The following is a 17,473-nucleotide window of genomic DNA, read 5'->3' on the forward strand; positions in this document are numbered from 1 at the left end:
ATCATCTCATCAGCCATCGATGGGACGCTGGAAATTATGGAGTACTCAGGTGAGAATCCTGCCAGTGATCCACAGCCTGAGACAACTCCTGGTGAAGAATTTGGCACTCTGAAATATCAGCTACTCGGTCCCTCTTTGACCAAAGCGGGCCAAGACTCAGTCGATCAGCAAAAGGTGCGCTTGATGATTGTATCTATGCTGAGCTAGCTATAGCTGAACTCGAGTTCTCAGGTATCCGAAATTATCTACAATGCCTCCAAGGGCTCTAAGTTCTTTAATCACGAACAACAGCGGGATCGAAACCTCACGTTAAAGATCGAGCGAATCGTAAAAGAGAAGACACGGCTAGAACGTCTAGACTTGAACAGTGAGCTACGACGTGCCGATGAATACCTCGCTGAACTTGAATTGAGCCGTGATCTTTCTCAACATGTCATTCATGTGGATTGTGACGCGTTCTTTGCCGCTGTCGAGGAGCTTGACCGGCCCGAGTTGAAGAGAGTGCCTATGGCGGTCGGTAAAGGAGTTTTGACAACCTGCAACTATCTGGCAAGGAAGTTTGGCGTTAGAAGTGGTATGGCTTCATTTGTCGCGAAAAAGCTTTGCCCGCAGCTAGTCCTTTTGCCGCAGAACTACGAGAAATACACCGCAAAGGCCAAGGAAATCCGCGCTATCATGGCCGAATATGACCCTCTTTTCGAGAGTGCGAGTATAGACGAAGCCTATTTGAATATCACAGCATATTGCAACGAAAACCACCTGGAGCCTGACGAGGTTGTTCGGCGGATGCGTGCAGAGATATTAGAAACAACCAAGGTGTCCGTTTCAGCCGGGATTGCTGCTAATGCGAAGATTGCAAAGATTGCCTCCAACATCAACAAGCCCAATGGGCAATTTCAAGTCCCCAATGACCGTGACGCAATCATGGAATTCATGCGCGACCTCTCGGTCCGCAAAGTCAATGGAATTGGCCGAGTATTCGAGCGAGAGCTGGAATCTATAGGCGTCAAAAAGTGTGGTGATATCTTCCCACATCGTGCATTGTTGACCAAGCTATTTGGGGAGAAGGCATTCCAATTCCTGGCCCAGTGCTACCTCGGTCTTGGGAGGACCAAAATGGAGCCTGTCGAGACCCATGAGCGTAAAAGTGTCAGTACAGAGACTACGTTTCATGAGATTGGAGACAAGGAGGAACTGCGAGCGAAGCTCTGGTGGGCTGCGCAGGAGCTTGAAAAGGATCTGGCACGGACTCAATTCAAAGGCCGCACGCTTGTTCTGAAAGTCAAACTGCATACCTTCGAAGTGCTCACGCGCCAGACGGCTCCGCCTCGTGCCGTCTCCCTGGCAAAAGATTTGTATTCCTTTGCATTGCCCATGCTCGCGAAGCTTGAGAGGGATATCCCGGACATGAAGTTACGGCTCCTCGGTCTTCGCTGCTCGAATCTGGTCAGCACTCAGAAAGTTGGGATTAACTTTTTTGGCGTAGCAGCACAACCAAAGCCTGCTACCGAGTCCACTCCCGTGCCGGCCTCTGGTGTGGATACACATCACGAGATTTGTGCCGAGGAGGCTTTCGAGGCGGCGGCTCGGCAGGAAATCCAGGACGAGATGAATGATCTAGAGCAGCTGAGTCAAGAAACGCCTGATGTTTCTGTCACTCGCAGGTCAGAGGCCCCTGCAGTCCCAGAGGTGGTTGAAGAACCCCCGATGTGGGATTGCCCGATATGTATACGACCGCAGGTCGCAGATGATCGCACGTTCAACGAGCATGTGGACTTCTGTCTCTCTAGACAGACGATCCGAGAAGTGGTGCAGGACACATCACAAGAAACAACCTTGATACCCAACAATCATAGGAAAAGGAAGACGCCGTCACAGGCTGGTATTCCTGAAACGGACCCAAAACAGAAGCGGCTTTTTTTCCAATGACCATTTTTTTTTTCTTTTTCCGTCGAAGCGTCTTCGTCGGGCCAGCGTGAAGTTTGACGAATGGCATGCAATGCCAGTCATCCAGATAAAACAGCACCGAGCTCCTGCCCTCCACAGCCCCAGGCTTAATGCGAAATGCAGCAATTATCGTTTTATTGCGGGCTCACCGTTCTTCAAGTCCCCACTTAACAACCGCCAGATTCGGGATAGAAGCGGGATATCTAGGGGCAAGAAGGATACAGGGGATTTTGTTTTTCTCTGGTCGTATCGGCGATGACATGCCAATTTAGGGCGTTGTACGGAGTAGAGCCAATTCCCACAGACAATAGAGGTCTCACAAGTACCCCAAGGTCACCAAATATCAATAGTTCGACCTTCGAAGTAAGGAATTCCACGTTGCGGTGAAGCGCCGCCCTAAACCCAATCGGGTGGCATTGTTTTCGTCACTCGACTTTCTTTACGACTTTCTTGATTCTCCCTTCCGTCAGGCCACAAATTCCCTGCTAAGACGGAAAAAAACAGCTGATTCTTTGTGTTGGCCGGTGCCATCATGCTCATGTCCTGTGGCACCTCGCAATGCCATAACCTGCACCCCCCGCAACTATGACCTACGATAAACAAAACAATGGCAGTCTCGCCAAACCATTTACGCCCACCCTCAGCGCTGCATTTCATAGGAGTAACAAGTCTCCTCTGACGCCAAAGCTTGCAAGTCCAAGTCCAGGTGCAGGTCCAGGATTTCCGCGCCGCCTTGCACAACCCGATCACCCCTATTCCACCCCCTCCAAGGACGACTCCCCCGCGGTCCCGACCTTTTTAAGCGCCAACGTCACTCCACGATCTGGTCCTCGAACCACCCGGCGAGATGGCGCTCTCTACTCCCCCACAAATACATCACCTGCCCCCTCTCCCTCTCCACATACACCTTACTCCCAGTCGACAATCGGCTATGGCCGTCGAGACCGCAGCCCGGCTCGCGGGGTCAAGCCGGAACAATCACGAAGTTTGAGGGCAAAGACCTTGACGGCAGAGAATCAGCCTACACCACGTCCGAATTCTTTCTCAGACATGACATCGGGAACTCCGCTGTTCTTTCATGCGTCCGATGCACGATCGTCACATCCTGCTGAGCCGCCAGATGCCCCTCGCCCGAGGCCGCAGGGGAAGACATCTCCAGCCTCGAGCTTCATATATGCGAACGGAGACCAAGAGCGAAAATCGCTGGGGGAACAACCGAATGTTGCATCCACTTCTGCCAAACGCCGATCGGGTGGTCTCCCCCGCCCCCTGCCCGCCAGCAAACCAACACCTGCCTCATCACGTTTGAGTTCTCCCGGTCTTCCAGATGTGGCTCCAAACCCCCCGGAAGATGCCAGGCTACCATATATCGCCAGCGCTGAGAATGGACTAGGACTTATTCCGCGTCTTGGCTCGCCGTCGTCCAGTACAAACGGCGAGAAACCACGACCGCAACAGATCCGACATACCAATTCTTCAAGTGTCGACTCGGGCCACCATGACAACCATGCACAGGATGGCTTGCGCGAAAGCCCAGTCATCGTATCCGGCAGCTACTTTGGTGAAGGGGCAGCGCCCGTGATGTCGGAACAGATACCCACCCTCCGCCCTCGCATCTTCAGCAATGGATCCACCGCCTCAACTGATACATACCCTCCTGCACCGCTTAGTCCCGGCAAATCCGACGGTGCGAGCGAAGCAGCTCTCAATGCGCGTACCGAGCGCAAGATCATGGACCTGGAAATTAGCAACTCTTCACTACTAGCCATCAACCGTACCCTAGAGCGCGAAATGCGGCAACAGAAGGCGGAGCTTCGACGATTCCGGCGACTGAGCCGCTCGGGGCGGATATCAATGGCACCTTCCACTCGCTCATTCTCCGGAGCGGCACTCTCAGTAACTGGTGAGCTGGATGAAGGCGAAAGTGAAATTTCCAACCGGTCACAAGATGATGTGTCCGACATCAGCGACGAGGATTCAATTGCAGACGAAAGCATCCTGAGTCCGGGCTCGCTGGCTGAGCATGATGCCAAGCACCGTGTCAACGATGAGAAACGCGTCATGCTTGACTTGGCGCGACATCAGGAAGTCCTCGTGGACAGCCAGAGGATGAATCAAAGCCTCAAGCGCTGCCTAGGATGGACCGAAGAACTCATCAAAGAAGGACAGCGGGCCCTTGAGTACAATGTCCACGTTCAAGACGTTGAGCTGGGTGGCCGAGTCCTAGCACCTGAAGAGTTAGGGGAAATCGGCGAGAGCGGCCGTGGTCTTTTGAGCCCGTCAACTGAATATAACGCCCTCTTTTCTCCTGTGGAGGCCTCTGAGTTGTCATTTGCTGAATCGCCATCTATTGGAACACTATCTCCTAGGCCATCTATTTCTGCTGATCCGAGTACATGATGCTATTTCTTTGCCTCGTCTCCCGGCGGGACGATTGATTTTTTATTTTTTTTTTTCTCTCTTTCTTGCTGATACATTTGCACAATACCCTTTTTCGATGCCTTTCATTCTGATTCATCCCTTCATTTCTTCGATTGATACAGGCTATCTTTTCACTCTTTGGGGCTTAACGATTTGTACTATGAGATTCTCAGCTTCATGCCTTTCTTCCATTGCGTTCACAATTTCCATCAGACAGGATGGTCAGTGAGACCTCTCTATACCCGATCATTTCATCCATATCGAACGCTTTTTCTTGGCTATTTTGAAAGATACCCGATGTGCAACTATTGTCTTGTGTTTATTTGTTTCCACACTAATTGACATGAACGCTTGAGAATGCTAGACTGTCGATTATGTTGTTTTAATGTTGTGTTCGTCATTATCTCATGTCTAGATTCTTTTAGAAACGAAAGGCCAGAATTCACTATGGTTACTCTCCAGCTTGCAAAACACAATATCATTATGTCACGGTCGACATCCCGAGGTCGTCAACAGGGTTCACTTTAGTCCCCCATCATGGAAATGGACACTGTCCCATCCGCTGGTGACGAAGAGTCTCCTTGAAATCCTCCAATTCCTTGTACCCCTTACCCTCAAAATACTTCGGTCCAAGGTCATGGGTGTGATAGCCCTGTGGGTAATATTTGTCGCCGTCATCACCAGGCAAAGGTTGCCCAAGCGCCCACTTAAACCACGCCATCGGCCCCCAGCGGTTCCAGAGCGTGGGCTGCACATAGAACGGAGCTCCTTCGTATATCAACACCCAGTTGCGGCCATGTTCGTTCGGTTTCTCAGTGAACACATCCAAACGCATGAAGTTCGGGCGTGGAAGTGATAGATATCGCAGGTATAATTGGCGAAGCTTGAATGTCGAGGCGAGTATGCCGCTGAATAATGCAGGTGGTTCTTCCATCCTAGAAAGCCCATTAGATACTTTGTGCGTGGTGCTCAATGAGTTAGTATACATACATCATTGCGGTCCGCAGTCTATCTCCCATCAGATATGACACGAAGTATCCACCGAACGGCTTCAAGAAGTTTGGCACGTTATATAGCAGCACGTCGATGGTCTTTTCCGCGATCTCTTTATTGCGAGGGTGTGGCTTCATGTGATGGACTTCGTACTGCTCGCTCCATGCACCAATCTCCTCCAACCAATGAATCCCATCTTGGAAGCCAGTCTTTCCAGAGGGCAAAGTGTCGTAGCTGATTCCTAACGCATCGCCAAGACTCTTCCAGTATGTCCCGATAGCGCAACGTTCCATTTCAGTCATCTCGCGCCATTCGAATACTTTCACAAACCGGATTGGCTCGAGGGCGAACAGGCTTAATGTGTATAACATGTCAACTTCGAGGATCCTTCCGGTTGCTCGGTAGCCCTTGTGCAGGAACTTGGTTCGGGCTATTGCTGTCTGCGCTCGCTCGGAGCGTGGGTCGAAGGCCATGAATTCGCCGATCAGCGTGCCTGTGTCGGCATATCGTTTGAATGACGTCGTAGAGTCTGATAACTGCGATGTCTTTAGAAGTAGGGTGGATATCGTTGGAATGCCATATGTCTGCCCCTATTAACTTCGAGTCATGTACTGGGATGAGATTCACATACACGGAAGAGGGCAAACTGCAGTGACTTGAGCACAATGAAGGGAAACTCGGTCTGCATGATTGTCTTTTGAATTGCCCAGGCATCTTGATCGGTCATGTTGCGCATGGATTGCCTCGTTCCATAGTAGCTATATTCCTTGTGGAGTATCCGCCGTCGTTGGAAACGCAATGAAGATACCAACGCTAGGTATGTTGCTAGCCCTAGCAGCACACATAGTATCTGCTGATGCGGCGAGGCTTGTAACAAGGAGTTCAATAGTGGAACATCCTTGATACTGGACATGGAGAATGATGCCATCTCTATAATAACGGGAGGGGAGTAACTCTTTAAATGTATATTTGGAGGATCTTGAGATGGAATCTCTCTACCAAGACCAAGTCACTGCACTTTTTATATACATTCATTCTTCTATCATTATATACTGTCTATGACGATGAATGTCTGTCAAGTGGTGAAGTACAATATTGTAGATCTCATGCTAAAACGAGCGGACCGAGGGATATAGCCTCGCGCGGGGAAACTTCACCTTGCAAATGCCCAAGTCTGTGTGTATGTGTGCATATGTGTATCTACCATATGTCGTTTTATGCTAAATAAAGCACTTATGAAATGTCTTCAACCGTCCAAGAGAGTCGTGTGGCCCAGTATACCGAGGTTTGCAATCAACTCTGGACCATTCGACCAAGCCCTGTGCCAACTTTCCATGAAATTTTATCCAATTAGATCTTCATGAATCAGCCTGATCGGCAAGATACTCGGTATCTCGGTCGGAGGGATTAGAACCGACATCGTACGATATATACAATTCCTTGCTGTCTCCCCTCTACCAATGGGCATACATCTTGCAACGTCTGATTTGAATCAGCCCCGACGTCATCAAGCAATTAAATGCCGAAGGGACACATGGAACTGGACACAAGAAGGTAGTGCTCAGTGCCGGGCTCTATGACTGAGCATAGAACGTCTATGTGGGAACAAACTTCATAAGGATGCTCGTATAGTCTCACCATTTTCGCCCATCCTAGAGAAACCGAAGAGCCCGGCGTCCACAGTACATCCTTCGATGGGATCGCAAGCGTTATCAATGAAGTCCTTCGGCTCACTCTCCTCTAATTCTTCTAGGTCGTAGTATTCCAAGTGACTCTGGTCTCCACCACCCGCTTAGCATATTGAAACACATTTTTGTTATTGCATTCGTCAACAGGAGCTCGAATAATGCTTTGCACCGATTATTATTAACAAAAATACAGAGTCGATAACGCGCCGCTTCAATGTTGAAGAACCGAAGCACATGAGGCGAAACGTTGTAGTCCTCCTGAATGGCAGCCGTTGCCCATTGCTGGAAATGTTCCCGGATTGTAGTTGTGCTCGCACCTTCGAATAGTGCTTGATTCTCAAAGACGGTGGTCTCAACTGTCAAGGATATCTAGACTGTTCCAAGGATGCTGTACTCCGGCAAGTCAGCGACATGCCATCCGTAGCCACGCAAGAATTCCGTCCAGCCAAAGTGACTCTGATATATAAACCAACACATAGCAAGATTAATGACACCCAAAATGTCCACAGCCAAGGCCGTGTGGGGAAATGCTTGGCCTGGTCAAGTTCATCAACAGCCCTGTAAGCCAGGTCAGTGCACGGGCACAACACGAAAGTCGAAGAAATACGAGATGTTCAAAGTCAACAGGGAGGGACAAATCCAGCAGGCTGTGGCATCAAATAGGCTTTCTCTGCATTCGTATAAACCTGGTGGTGCATCAAAGAAAAGGTGAAAGAAGGCTTGGAGGAACACATCACATCTCGGCGCATTCGGCACATGACATCTCATCTCTCAGCCCTCTGCCAACACCTCCGTTTTGAGATCACAGAACTTCAATTCCACATGATACCCCTGAAGCACGCATTCGCGTACCTTGTACCAATTAGGGTCAACACGGACGCCATCTCTATGCAGCTGCTCGTATCGGACACGAGTCATTGGAGTCAACACTGCTTGGTGGCGTTAAGCTCCAAAAATAAGGCTCATCCTGAGCTGTTTCTGATTATATTGTACGAGCTCCATTACGTGCGCGTGGAAGAAACCATAAAGCCCAAAGGATCCTGCCCTTTGGTGCCTTTTCGAGCAGTCCTGTTTCTTTACTTTGATACTCTTGCGCATGCAGCGCCCGCCAACGCAGATATACCCTAGCTATATATTGACTTCACTATGCAGGCTCTCAGTATTATCTTGTGTGTCCTATTGGGCACATCCTTGGTCTTTGCCATCGTCGAGCTGGGCCTCTCGGCTTTCGTTGCCGCCGCATATTCTGGCACACAAAGAGTCACCACCTGGAGCGCATATTCGGGCTATTCCTATCGTCAAGTCGACGTGGATCCCCCGGCTATCCTGGTCTTCCTTGTTTTCTCTTCAGTTTGGACTATTCTTGTAACAGTTGCCGCCCTAGTACTGCCCTGGTACTATAATCGCAAGGGTTTCGTGACCGCAAAGCTCAACACTGTTCTCGCCGCTATTTTCGTGGCCGCTTATTTCGTCACTATGGTATTTTCGTTGGCATGCTTTGCTGACCTCGCCACTCTGCTTGGTGGTGCTACTAGTGTAAACCCCTACTACAATGCCGTGCTTGCTTTCGGCGTGCTCCTTTGGTAGGTTCCCTAGATAGTTTCTAGTCAATACACATGCAGCACAAGTGATCTGACGCTCAACTCATATCTAGGCTGATTTTTCTTGCCCTTGTCGTATTCACCATTCTTGCCATGTGTGGCGTTTTGGTGTCTGACTGGGCTGGATACCAGTCTCTCAAGAAGGAGAACGGGGGAGGTGTGCCCCAGACTGGCGCTGACCCTGCCCACGCAATGCCGATGAGTACGAATCCTATAGTCCCATAGAAGTTGTGATATTGCGATGCTAATGGTCTTCTTCATGAACAGCGGAACAGTCGACGGCTTAGCCATTACTCGCCCTCGCTGTGGAACCGAGCACCACATAGTTCTCACCATGGTGTCGTGGCCGTCGCAGGTGATAGCAATTCGTTTCATGGGGCCTCGTTACATGTTCAACGGGTAGCTCAGTCCGGATGGCGGCGTTATGCTTGTGATAGGTCTTACCTACTATTCCACTATAGGGTGAGACAGAACATATGCCTAGGCCAATATTCTTACTGCCGTTGGTCTATACTGCTTCCTAATATATATGGTTTCGTCGCTATGGTGCCTGCCCTAGGTCTAGAGGTCTCTCTGAAACAACACTTGCTATTCATACTTCAGTTGGTATCACTGCTCAGCTTCACATACGCACGGGGATTTGCTGAGTGGGTATATATTGTATGGAATGCCCACCTGCACCTGATAGTGGTCTGATTGGTCATGTATACCGCCTTACCTACCCCTGGAGGCCCGGGCGTGATGAGGACATATATCAGGTGAGTAATACGCCATCCGGCCCTCCAGGGCTGGAGAATTCAAAACTCCCTGGACTTGTTTTATTGGCCATTTCACACACCTTTTTCAATCCAACACCTTACCTCTTTTTACCCCGAAATATGGAGCCCTACAGTGTCAGCGATCGTCATTAGGTATCCTTCAAGGATGAGCTGACGTAGTATTAGACGCTCTATCTAAACGGTCTGCCTATCAATGTGACAAAGGCCGAGCGGTTAGATCCTTCCCGAAAAAAGCAAAGTTATGGTTGTGGATCTTGAGCAAGTCGAGTTTCCCCGCGATCTTCAGCCCTGGCATCATACAACCAACTTGGGTAGCGTGGGTAATCTGATGAGCAAGTTTAGGGATGGGCAAAACCCAAACCGCCCACTATCGCCCGCAGGTGCTTGTTATCAGCCAGGTGTCGAGGACAAAGAGGGCGGATCGGAAACGTTTGGGCTACAGAGGCCTATGGGACGGATGAAGGATGAAACCCCGAAGCCAGACGAGGCAAGCCAGTCGAGTACTCCACCTGCACGTCCAACACACCATCCTTGTGATGTGATGTCCAAAGTGGGAGGCAATGTGACCAGTTTCCAACGCAATCACCCTCAGCTGTTGAATGAACCCTAGTCTAAGGGTCCTCTTGCCTAGACCTAGAATACCACAAGGCAAGAGTGGTACCTGTTGGTTCGGCCATTGTGGGTAAAGAACTAGAGCAAGATTAGTTGACGCCTCTCAGAAAAGCCAAAGGGAAGACTCATTCTAATATACAAGGATAGTCTTAGGAGCGTGTGGCGGGCTCCTAGAAGTTATTGAAGTCTTACTAGTATTCGTGTCCTTTTCGTAATCTATTTAACTAACTACCTAGGTAGTTAGCCCAAAAAAAGCAATCGGTTTCATGGGGACGGGTTACATGTTCTGCGTGTTTTCAACATTCTTATACCACCTACAGTACCAATAATAACTGATGTCATGCCAATGGGCTTCCAATGTTATTATTAAGAGCATCTATGTCCATACAATCATCAAACCGTTGCCGTGCTGTTGCGACTAGTCAGAGAAAGGGAGGTATATAGTCCAATCTATCGCTTGAACAAACTGGCCGCCGCAACCGGTAAGCGTCCAGTCGCTGTAAAAAGCAGAATCGTCCTGGGAAACAGGCGAGAAAGTAAAAAGCAAACCCAACATGTATGTCCAGGATATAATGAACCGGCTATGAAGAAAGAACAGGTACGAGATGAAACTCAAACAGAAACAAAAAGATGAGATGGATAATGAAGAATCAGACAGTGGTCTCTTCCACAGGCTCTTTCCCGTGGGTCTCCTCATGGTCGTGCTTGGACTTCTTCTTCTTCTTGTCCTTCTCCTTCTCATCCTTGCCCTTTTTGCTCATGGCCTCGGCCATAAGCTGCTCGAAGGCCATGTAATCGCCTTCTTCCTCGGGGTCGCGTGCGGCCTAAAAGTGATTAGCGTGGTACTCCTGCAGAAAAGGGACGTCAATATACCTTCGCGTAGATATTGCCGGCAATCACCAGCGCATGCGCACGCTCAATACGTTTCTCAAGTCGGGTGCGCTTGTCGCTCAGAATCTGGTCACAGACATCACGCAGGACACTCTGGATTTCAAACTTGCTGCCACGCCACGCCGCAGCGAGGATCTTGCCAGTAACTTTCTTCTCGTATTCGGCCTTCTTCTCGTCAGTCCAATCTTCACCACCGCGTTCCTCCATCTTGGCCATCTCCTCCATAGTCATCTGTGCATCGATGGCTGTGGAGATGGTGGTCCACGTCTCCTTCGCAAGGGTGCCCTTGTCCTTCAACCGGGAGAAGAAGCCAGAGATACCCAGGAACTTCTGTGACTTGAGGAAGGAAGTACCCTTCTGGACATAGGTCTGGCCGACAGCGTGGAGAATTTCCAGGCCGAAAGATTCCATCTTCAAGTTCTCGACCTCGAGTCGGATCTTCTCCTCGAAAGCATGGGACACATCCTTGCCCTTGTCCGTCTCAGTCCAAACGCTCAAACGATCGATTAGCTTATTCGCTAGTGTGTTGACACGATCCTCGCGGGCCTTTCTGCGCTCATCCTCAAAGGCAGTAAGGCGTTCTTGCTGCTCCTTGGACAGACCCTTCTTCTTCTCCTTCTTGCGCAGCTCCTTCTCCTCCTGGGACAGACCAGCTGCCTCCATGCGCGCTTCTTCTTCGGATTTGTCCATGAGTGCCTGTTGGCCGAAGTTTCGTCGGGGGGTGCTGGTGCCAGAGCTCTGGTCGGTGGTTGGCTTGTCGGACGCGCCGGCAGCTGCAGCTGCAGCTGCAGGTGCGGCGCCTGCCGCGGTATCGTGGGTTTCATGAGCAGGGGCCGGGGCTCCAGCTGCAGCCTTCGCCTCCTCGTCGTGGATGTTCAGCTTCTCTTCCGCGGACTGGGCCAGCTCTTCCTCTTCCATCTCCTGCATCGTGATGTCCATAGTCGCGGTGAGGTCCTTCATGAGGGAAATCTCGCCGATAAGATCAACAAACGCCTCACCACCGAATATCATGCTGAAAAATTCGGAGGGGTCCTCTGTACACGACAAATCAGAAACGTTGCGCTAGTCATCAGTACGCATGTAATGGACATACCGAAGCCACCACCAGGCACCGACTCCTCCTTGCCAAATTTATCATATCGCTTTCGGAGATCTTCATTGCTCAGGACTTGGTATGCCTCACCGATCTATAGTAGCAGGATATCAGCCTCGTGTAAATGCATCATTGTTGTTGCGCAATCATACCGCCTGGAAGCGTTCATGTGCGGTTTCATCTCCCGGGTTCTTATCTGCAATACTGGATTAGAAAGATTGGTAGAGTAATTCAGAGACAGGCATACCTGGGTGAGTGACAATAGCAAGTTTCCGGTAGGCCTTCTTGATTTCCAGCTCGGTGGCCGTAGGTGGCACACCTAGGGCATCGTAGTAGGCAGTATCGGCAACCATCGCAGCGACCGAGCCTAACTTGAGAACAGGTAGGTTGGGGAAAGATAAAATTCAAAGGTCTGAAGAAAGGAAAATCAGTAGACCTGTGTTGTTTAGGCAGAACCTCAAGATATTTTTCGGGAGTTGGCGCTGATATCATGTGGGGTTGTATGCATGGTTTGCTCCAGTCACGTGTAAGCTAACTCTGCTTTTAATTTGTCTGGCCTTTTCCCCTTTTCCCTCCCCATCCGCCGTTCCCCCAGGTTCTGTTGCTTTTTGTGTTTTTTGATTAATTCTCGGCTTCAATTCCCTTTTTTCTGGATCCTGTTTACACTATTAGGCTACTTCGCCTTCTAATAATTCCTTGAACTTCCGTCTTACGCGCCTCTCCCCCGCCCATCATGGGTCTCATCGGCAATGCTCTCTACTACTCCTTTCACCCCATGGAGCTGAGGGCAATTATCCAGTGGTATGTTCTGGAAATTCCTGGGAGATGACATGCCAAGCTAATCATCCACGCCGCATAGGAAAGTCTGGCACAACCCGCCTCATGAGCGTAACGAGAAGAACGAGACCGAGAATCAGAAGATCTGTTTCAAGTTTTTGGACAAGACCAGCCGCAGCTTCAGCGCTGTTATCAAGGAGTTGCATCCCGAACTGTTGATTCCTATCTGCATTTTCTACTTGGTCCTACGTGGGCTGGATACCATCGAGGATGACACTTCCATTCCCTTGGCCACGAAGGAACCTCTCCTCCGAGACTTTAAGGATATCCTGACGCAAGATGGCTGGACTTTCACTGGGAATAGGCCGGAGGAGAAGGACCGTGAGCTGCTGGTTCAGTTCAACCACGTCATCACCGAGTTCATGAACATGAAGCCTGAGTATCAGGCTATCATCAAGGACATCACCGAAAAGATGGGCAATGGCATGGCTGACTATGCCATCAAGGCAGAGAATGACGATGCCAGTGTCAAGACCAAGAAGGAGTATGATCTGTACTGTTTCTATGTCGCTGGACTGGTTGGCGAGGGCCTTACCCGCCTCTTTGTCGAAGCCGGGTTTGGTAACCCAGCTTTGTTGAAACGCCCCAACTTGCACAAGTCAATGGGCCTTTTCCTCCAGAAGACCAATATCATCCGTGACGTCCGGGAGGATTTCGATGATAACCGACGGTTCTGGCCTCAGGAAATTTGGTCCAACCATGTCGACAACTTCGAGGATCTCTTCAAGCCCGAGCACCTCGACGCAGCCCTTAACTGCAGTTCGGAGATGGTTCTGAACGCGCTGGAGCATGCCGAGGAATGTCTGTTCTACCTGGCCGGTATGCGAGAGCAGAGTGTTTTCAACTTCTGTGCGATCCCGCAGTCCATGGCCATCGCCACAATGGAGCTGTGTTTCCGCAATCCTGATATCTTCAAGCGCAACATCAAAATCACCAAGGGAGATGCTTGTGACCTCATGCACAAGTCCACGCAGAACTTGTCGGTTCTATGCGACACCTTCCGCCAGTACACGCGCAAGATCCACAAGAAGAATACCCCCAAGGATCCCAACTTCCTGAAGATCAGCATTGTCTGCGGACAGATTGAGAAGTTTATCGAGACCATCTTCCCGACGCAATCCGCCGATGCCGCCAACCGCAAGGTCTCCGGTGAAGCCACTGCGGCCGAGCTGCAGAGGAAGCGAGAAGAGGATGAGAACAAGAAAGATGTGTACTTCATGATGGCTCTCATGGGAGTTATCGTTGTCGTTGTCGCTAGTATCATGATCTTCGCTGCCTGGATGATGGGCGCCCGGTTCGACCTTGCCTTCAAGGAGATCACGTCCGGCAACTTCCGGCCTCCGGTGAAGAGCCAGCTTGAACACCCCGAGCTTTGAAACCCCTAAGAAATTATTCTCACACGGCGTTACGACCTTATACTGTCTAATATTTTCGATTCCCCCTCCTGGCGGCATATTGTGTTACTATTTTCTCGTCCCCGGTGGCCCCGACGTGTATTGATAATATCATAACCTTTTCTTTTCTTTCGTGCACCTACGCATACTAACCTTCCCATTTCCAACCCAAATTCCTAGCACGGATGTCAAATTGCGACCCGGCCCTTTTTATGGCCGAGATTGTGCCGAAGAAGTGCTTATATCGAAATGGAGATTTATCTCGCCAGTGAGTACTAGATTTTTGTCCTACGGTTGGCAAATATCCATTGAAGATCTGGGATATCCCGTATATGTAAATTTGTATATGTCTATTGGGAATGGAATCAATCTTTTGGAAGTTGGACTTTTTCGATAACTAAAAATAGATATGGAGAATTCCTAATCAAAAACCTGGGCTTTCAAATCAACCCCAGATTGTTTGTCGTTCTACATCTTTTCTCAACAAAGTACTTCCAGTACACTTATGCATCTTCGCTTTCCATTTCTCTTGTCTTCTATCCCTCGGCAAGCGTTTCGTCGAAGCCTCAATCCAATGGGTTCCAAAAAGATGACCTCTTCTGGGGACTCGAGCGACTCTCCATTGTCCGCGAGTGATTTCCGGGCGTATAATCGCATGGCGGAGCAAATGGAAGGATTTGTAAGCTTATCTATCACCTTGGCACATTTTTCACAACCTGAGTATTTTCATTTACAAGTCCACTAACCCTCATTCAGCATGGACATTTCCGTTTAATATGGAACCAGCTTTGGGAGGCATGTGAAAGCTCAGGGAAACGGGCACTCTCAGCCCGCCAGATGATTACGCTGGGTCTTCAGTTCTGCTCGCAATTGGATTTCCATCACTCCATCGAGGAGCAACACATATTCCCCGTATTGGCGAAGAGAATGCCTGAGTTTCGAAAGGAGCTCGAGTTATTGAGTCAGCACAGACAAATCCATGCGGGACTTGAGAAACTTGAGAACTATCTTGAGCAGTGTCGGTCCGGCGAGGAAGATATACGCCGCGAAGAGGTGAAACGGTTGATGGAAGGGTTTGGCAAAGTTCTGTGGACACACTTGGACCAAGAGGTTCAAACTCTTGGAGCTGCCAATATGCGCAAGTTCTGGTCTCTTGCCGAGATGCGTCAGCTCCCTATGTGATATTGAAGAATGGAGTGGAGGCAAGTAACTATTGACGATCTTATTTCAGAAACATATCATCCCTTTTCCCTGAACACACTATACATATATGTTTGTCTTAATGTGAACCTTCTTATTTCTTATTTGCTCTTGGGGAGGCAATCGCGTTTGTCATTTCGAGGGATCTGATTCTGCTTCATCAATATTCATCCCACGCGAGGCACTGCATGAAGGTAGTTGGCTTCAAGTCAAGCGACCACTGCTAACGGTACTGTTCCCGGAGGCTCGACCATGACGGACTCAGGAATGTGAACACGTTGTCATCCCTTGCTTGGTATGTGCACTAACCGCACCCAGGTGACATTGCAAGCAGGCTCGCACGAGCTTTTCTGTTTCGAAGACCTTTCTATCACTCGGCCTAGTTTGGTGATTTCTCGTTCTATTGGTGGTGGTGTCTTCCGAAGCAACCACTCTCAGTTCCGCCAATGTATCAGTCGATAGTAAGAATGCAGGGTTAACGGTACGAAGTCACGTAAAAATGGGGAGTGTGGAACAGCCGCAAGCCCGGGAATATCGATACTGCATACATACAATATGCATAATATGCATGGTTAATCTTTATTGAAATGCGTGTCACTTCAAGTTGGGTGAATCTCATGGCAGATCGCGGGATCGCCGATCTTCGTCTGATCCGTCGGGGCTCCGCTGTCAGATGTTTCTGTCTCCAGGAATGTGCCCATTACAGAGACGCGCAAGCTCGGCTGAGCTGCTCATATGCTCTAGGTCTCACATCGTGACGATAACGGAAAGGCAGCCTTGGCCTTCACCATGGGCAATCAGCAGGATAGAGAGAAGATCAGCACAACTGCAGCAATTACAGGTCATGAACCTGTTAATCGATGCTACTCAGATGTCCGGGAAGATCGTGCATTTCTTTTCTCCTCTTTCCAAATCTCCACTCTAGCGGGTCCATCAATGTGTCTCATCTTATGCCCGGGGTCATCAGTACCACGCCACGAGCTCCATTTCCCCATGCGGGTTGGGCATGATGTGGTGCCGCATGCAACTTCCACGAGATGCAGGATATAAGTACCATGAGACTAAATCTAAGAGATATTAGGCTAGTCAAGTCATAGCTTCATGTCCTTGCTATCTATACATATACCCACCCCAGTGCTCGAACTCCCGCCGCTGCCAATATGAAGTTCACATCCACCACGATCCTAGCCACCGCTATACTAGCAGGCACATCTTTCGCTGCCCCTCGCAGCGGCCTGATTGACCGACTGCAGTCCCGTGGCACTCTGCCACGTCAGTCACTACCCGACGAGGAGAAAGGCGTTCTACTCAAAGAAGCAGCCGCGGGAGCCAATGCTCAATACAGCAAGAACTGGGCTGGGGTTGTACGCGAGCAGCCGCCCCCCAGTGGTACCTACAGTGCTGTGTCTGCAACGTTCACTGTCCCCGAGCCGACGGCCACCAACGACTCTGGAGAGATGCAGGCTGTGTCCGCCTGGGTCGGTATCGATGGTGACACTTACACCAAGGCCATTTTGCAAACTGGCATCGATACCTATATCCAGGATGGCAAGAAGACATTTGATGCCTGGTACGAGTGGTATCCATTAAGTGCGGAGAACTTTGACCTTGCATTGTCCGCGGGCGACGTTATCGTCGCGAAAGTCGAGACATATTCGCCCAGCAAGGGTGCTGCCATCATCGAGAATAAGTCCAGCGGCCAGAGTGTTACCAAGACTCTGTCTGCACCCTCGGCCGACGCCACCCTTGCTGGCCAAAACGCCGAATGGATAGTTGAGGACTTCAACACCGGTAACAGCATGGTTCCCTTGGTCAACTTCAACAGAGTCGACTTTACCGGTGCGCAGGCCGAGGCCGGTGGTGCGAAATACGGTGTCAACAACGCTGCCGTTCTGGATATCCAGCAGAATGGTGATGTCAAGGCCCATGTGGAAATCCAGAGTGACACCGAGTTCTTTGTTACCTACCAGTAACTTGATATGCATATGCATGGGAGGCTGTTTGATTTTAGGAGTTG

At 50.0% G+C, this 17,473-nt stretch overlaps 10 protein-coding genes across 10 annotated transcripts; 8 read left to right on the forward strand and 2 right to left on the reverse strand.

Moving 5' to 3' along the window:
- Window positions 1-36: 36 nt before the first annotated feature.
- On the forward strand, window positions 37-1,929 carry N7525_007935 (Y-family DNA polymerase; the record flags this gene model as incomplete). Its single annotated transcript, XM_002568358.1, has 2 exons — window positions 37-174; window positions 232-1,929. The coding sequence occupies 2 exons, from the start codon at window positions 37-39 to the stop codon at window positions 1,927-1,929; spliced, it is 1,836 nt and encodes a 611-aa protein (XP_002568404.1).
- A 603-nt stretch (window positions 1,930-2,532) lies between these two features.
- N7525_007936 (uncharacterized protein) lies at window positions 2,533-4,347 on the forward strand (the record flags this gene model as incomplete). The annotated part of the gene is made up of 1 exon (XM_002568359.2): window positions 2,533-4,347. The coding sequence occupies one exon, from the start codon at window positions 2,533-2,535 to the stop codon at window positions 4,345-4,347; it is 1,815 nt and encodes a 604-aa protein (XP_002568405.2).
- A 556-nt stretch (window positions 4,348-4,903) lies between these two features.
- N7525_007937 (uncharacterized protein) lies at window positions 4,904-6,088 on the reverse strand (the record flags this gene model as incomplete). The annotated part of the gene is made up of 3 exons (XM_002568360.2): window positions 4,904-5,303; window positions 5,359-5,951; window positions 5,993-6,088. 3 exons carry the CDS (start codon window positions 6,086-6,088, stop codon window positions 4,904-4,906), a joined length of 1,089 nt encoding a protein of 362 aa, XP_002568406.2.
- Window positions 6,089-7,548: 1,460 nt separating this feature from the next.
- On the forward strand, window positions 7,549-7,761 carry N7525_007938 (uncharacterized protein; the record flags this gene model as incomplete). The annotated part of the gene is made up of 1 exon (XM_061214253.1): window positions 7,549-7,761. One exon carries the CDS (start codon window positions 7,549-7,551, stop codon window positions 7,759-7,761), a length of 213 nt encoding a protein of 70 aa, XP_061068684.1.
- Window positions 7,762-8,195: 434 nt separating this feature from the next.
- Window positions 8,196-8,875, forward strand: N7525_007939 (uncharacterized protein; the record flags this gene model as incomplete). Its single annotated transcript, XM_002568362.1, has 2 exons — window positions 8,196-8,632; window positions 8,704-8,875. The coding sequence occupies 2 exons, from the start codon at window positions 8,196-8,198 to the stop codon at window positions 8,873-8,875; spliced, it is 609 nt and encodes a 202-aa protein (XP_002568408.1).
- A 795-nt stretch (window positions 8,876-9,670) lies between these two features.
- On the forward strand, window positions 9,671-10,039 carry N7525_007940 (uncharacterized protein; the record flags this gene model as incomplete). The annotated part of the gene is made up of 1 exon (XM_061214254.1): window positions 9,671-10,039. One exon carries the CDS (start codon window positions 9,671-9,673, stop codon window positions 10,037-10,039), a length of 369 nt encoding a protein of 122 aa, XP_061068685.1.
- Window positions 10,040-10,691: 652 nt separating this feature from the next.
- On the reverse strand, window positions 10,692-12,378 carry N7525_007941 (DnaJ domain protein; the record flags this gene model as incomplete). Its single annotated transcript, XM_002568363.1, has 5 exons — window positions 10,692-10,865; window positions 10,915-11,966; window positions 12,026-12,119; window positions 12,178-12,221; window positions 12,273-12,378. 5 exons carry the CDS (start codon window positions 12,376-12,378, stop codon window positions 10,692-10,694), a joined length of 1,470 nt encoding a protein of 489 aa, XP_002568409.1.
- A 380-nt stretch (window positions 12,379-12,758) lies between these two features.
- On the forward strand, window positions 12,759-14,238 carry erg9 (bifunctional farnesyl-diphosphate farnesyltransferase/squalene synthase; the record flags this gene model as incomplete). Its single annotated transcript, XM_002568364.1, has 2 exons — window positions 12,759-12,826; window positions 12,885-14,238. 2 exons carry the CDS (start codon window positions 12,759-12,761, stop codon window positions 14,236-14,238), a joined length of 1,422 nt encoding a protein of 473 aa, XP_002568410.1.
- Window positions 14,239-14,830: 592 nt separating this feature from the next.
- Window positions 14,831-15,438, forward strand: N7525_007943 (hemerythrin domain-containing protein; the record flags this gene model as incomplete). The annotated part of the gene is made up of 2 exons (XM_002568365.2): window positions 14,831-14,935; window positions 15,013-15,438. The coding sequence occupies 2 exons, from the start codon at window positions 14,831-14,833 to the stop codon at window positions 15,436-15,438; spliced, it is 531 nt and encodes a 176-aa protein (XP_002568411.2).
- Window positions 15,439-16,616: 1,178 nt separating this feature from the next.
- Window positions 16,617-17,429, forward strand: N7525_007944 (A4/G1 family peptidase; the record flags this gene model as incomplete). Its single annotated transcript, XM_002568366.1, has 1 exon — window positions 16,617-17,429. One exon carries the CDS (start codon window positions 16,617-16,619, stop codon window positions 17,427-17,429), a length of 813 nt encoding a protein of 270 aa, XP_002568412.1.
- Between the last annotated feature and the right edge of the window lie 44 nt (window positions 17,430-17,473).

Source organism: Penicillium rubens (assembly GCF_028828025.1).
Source record: "Penicillium rubens strain IBT 27055 chromosome Unknown utg000003l_segment0_segment0, whole genome shotgun sequence".
Classification (NCBI taxonomy): domain Eukaryota; kingdom Fungi; phylum Ascomycota; class Eurotiomycetes; order Eurotiales; family Aspergillaceae; genus Penicillium; species Penicillium rubens.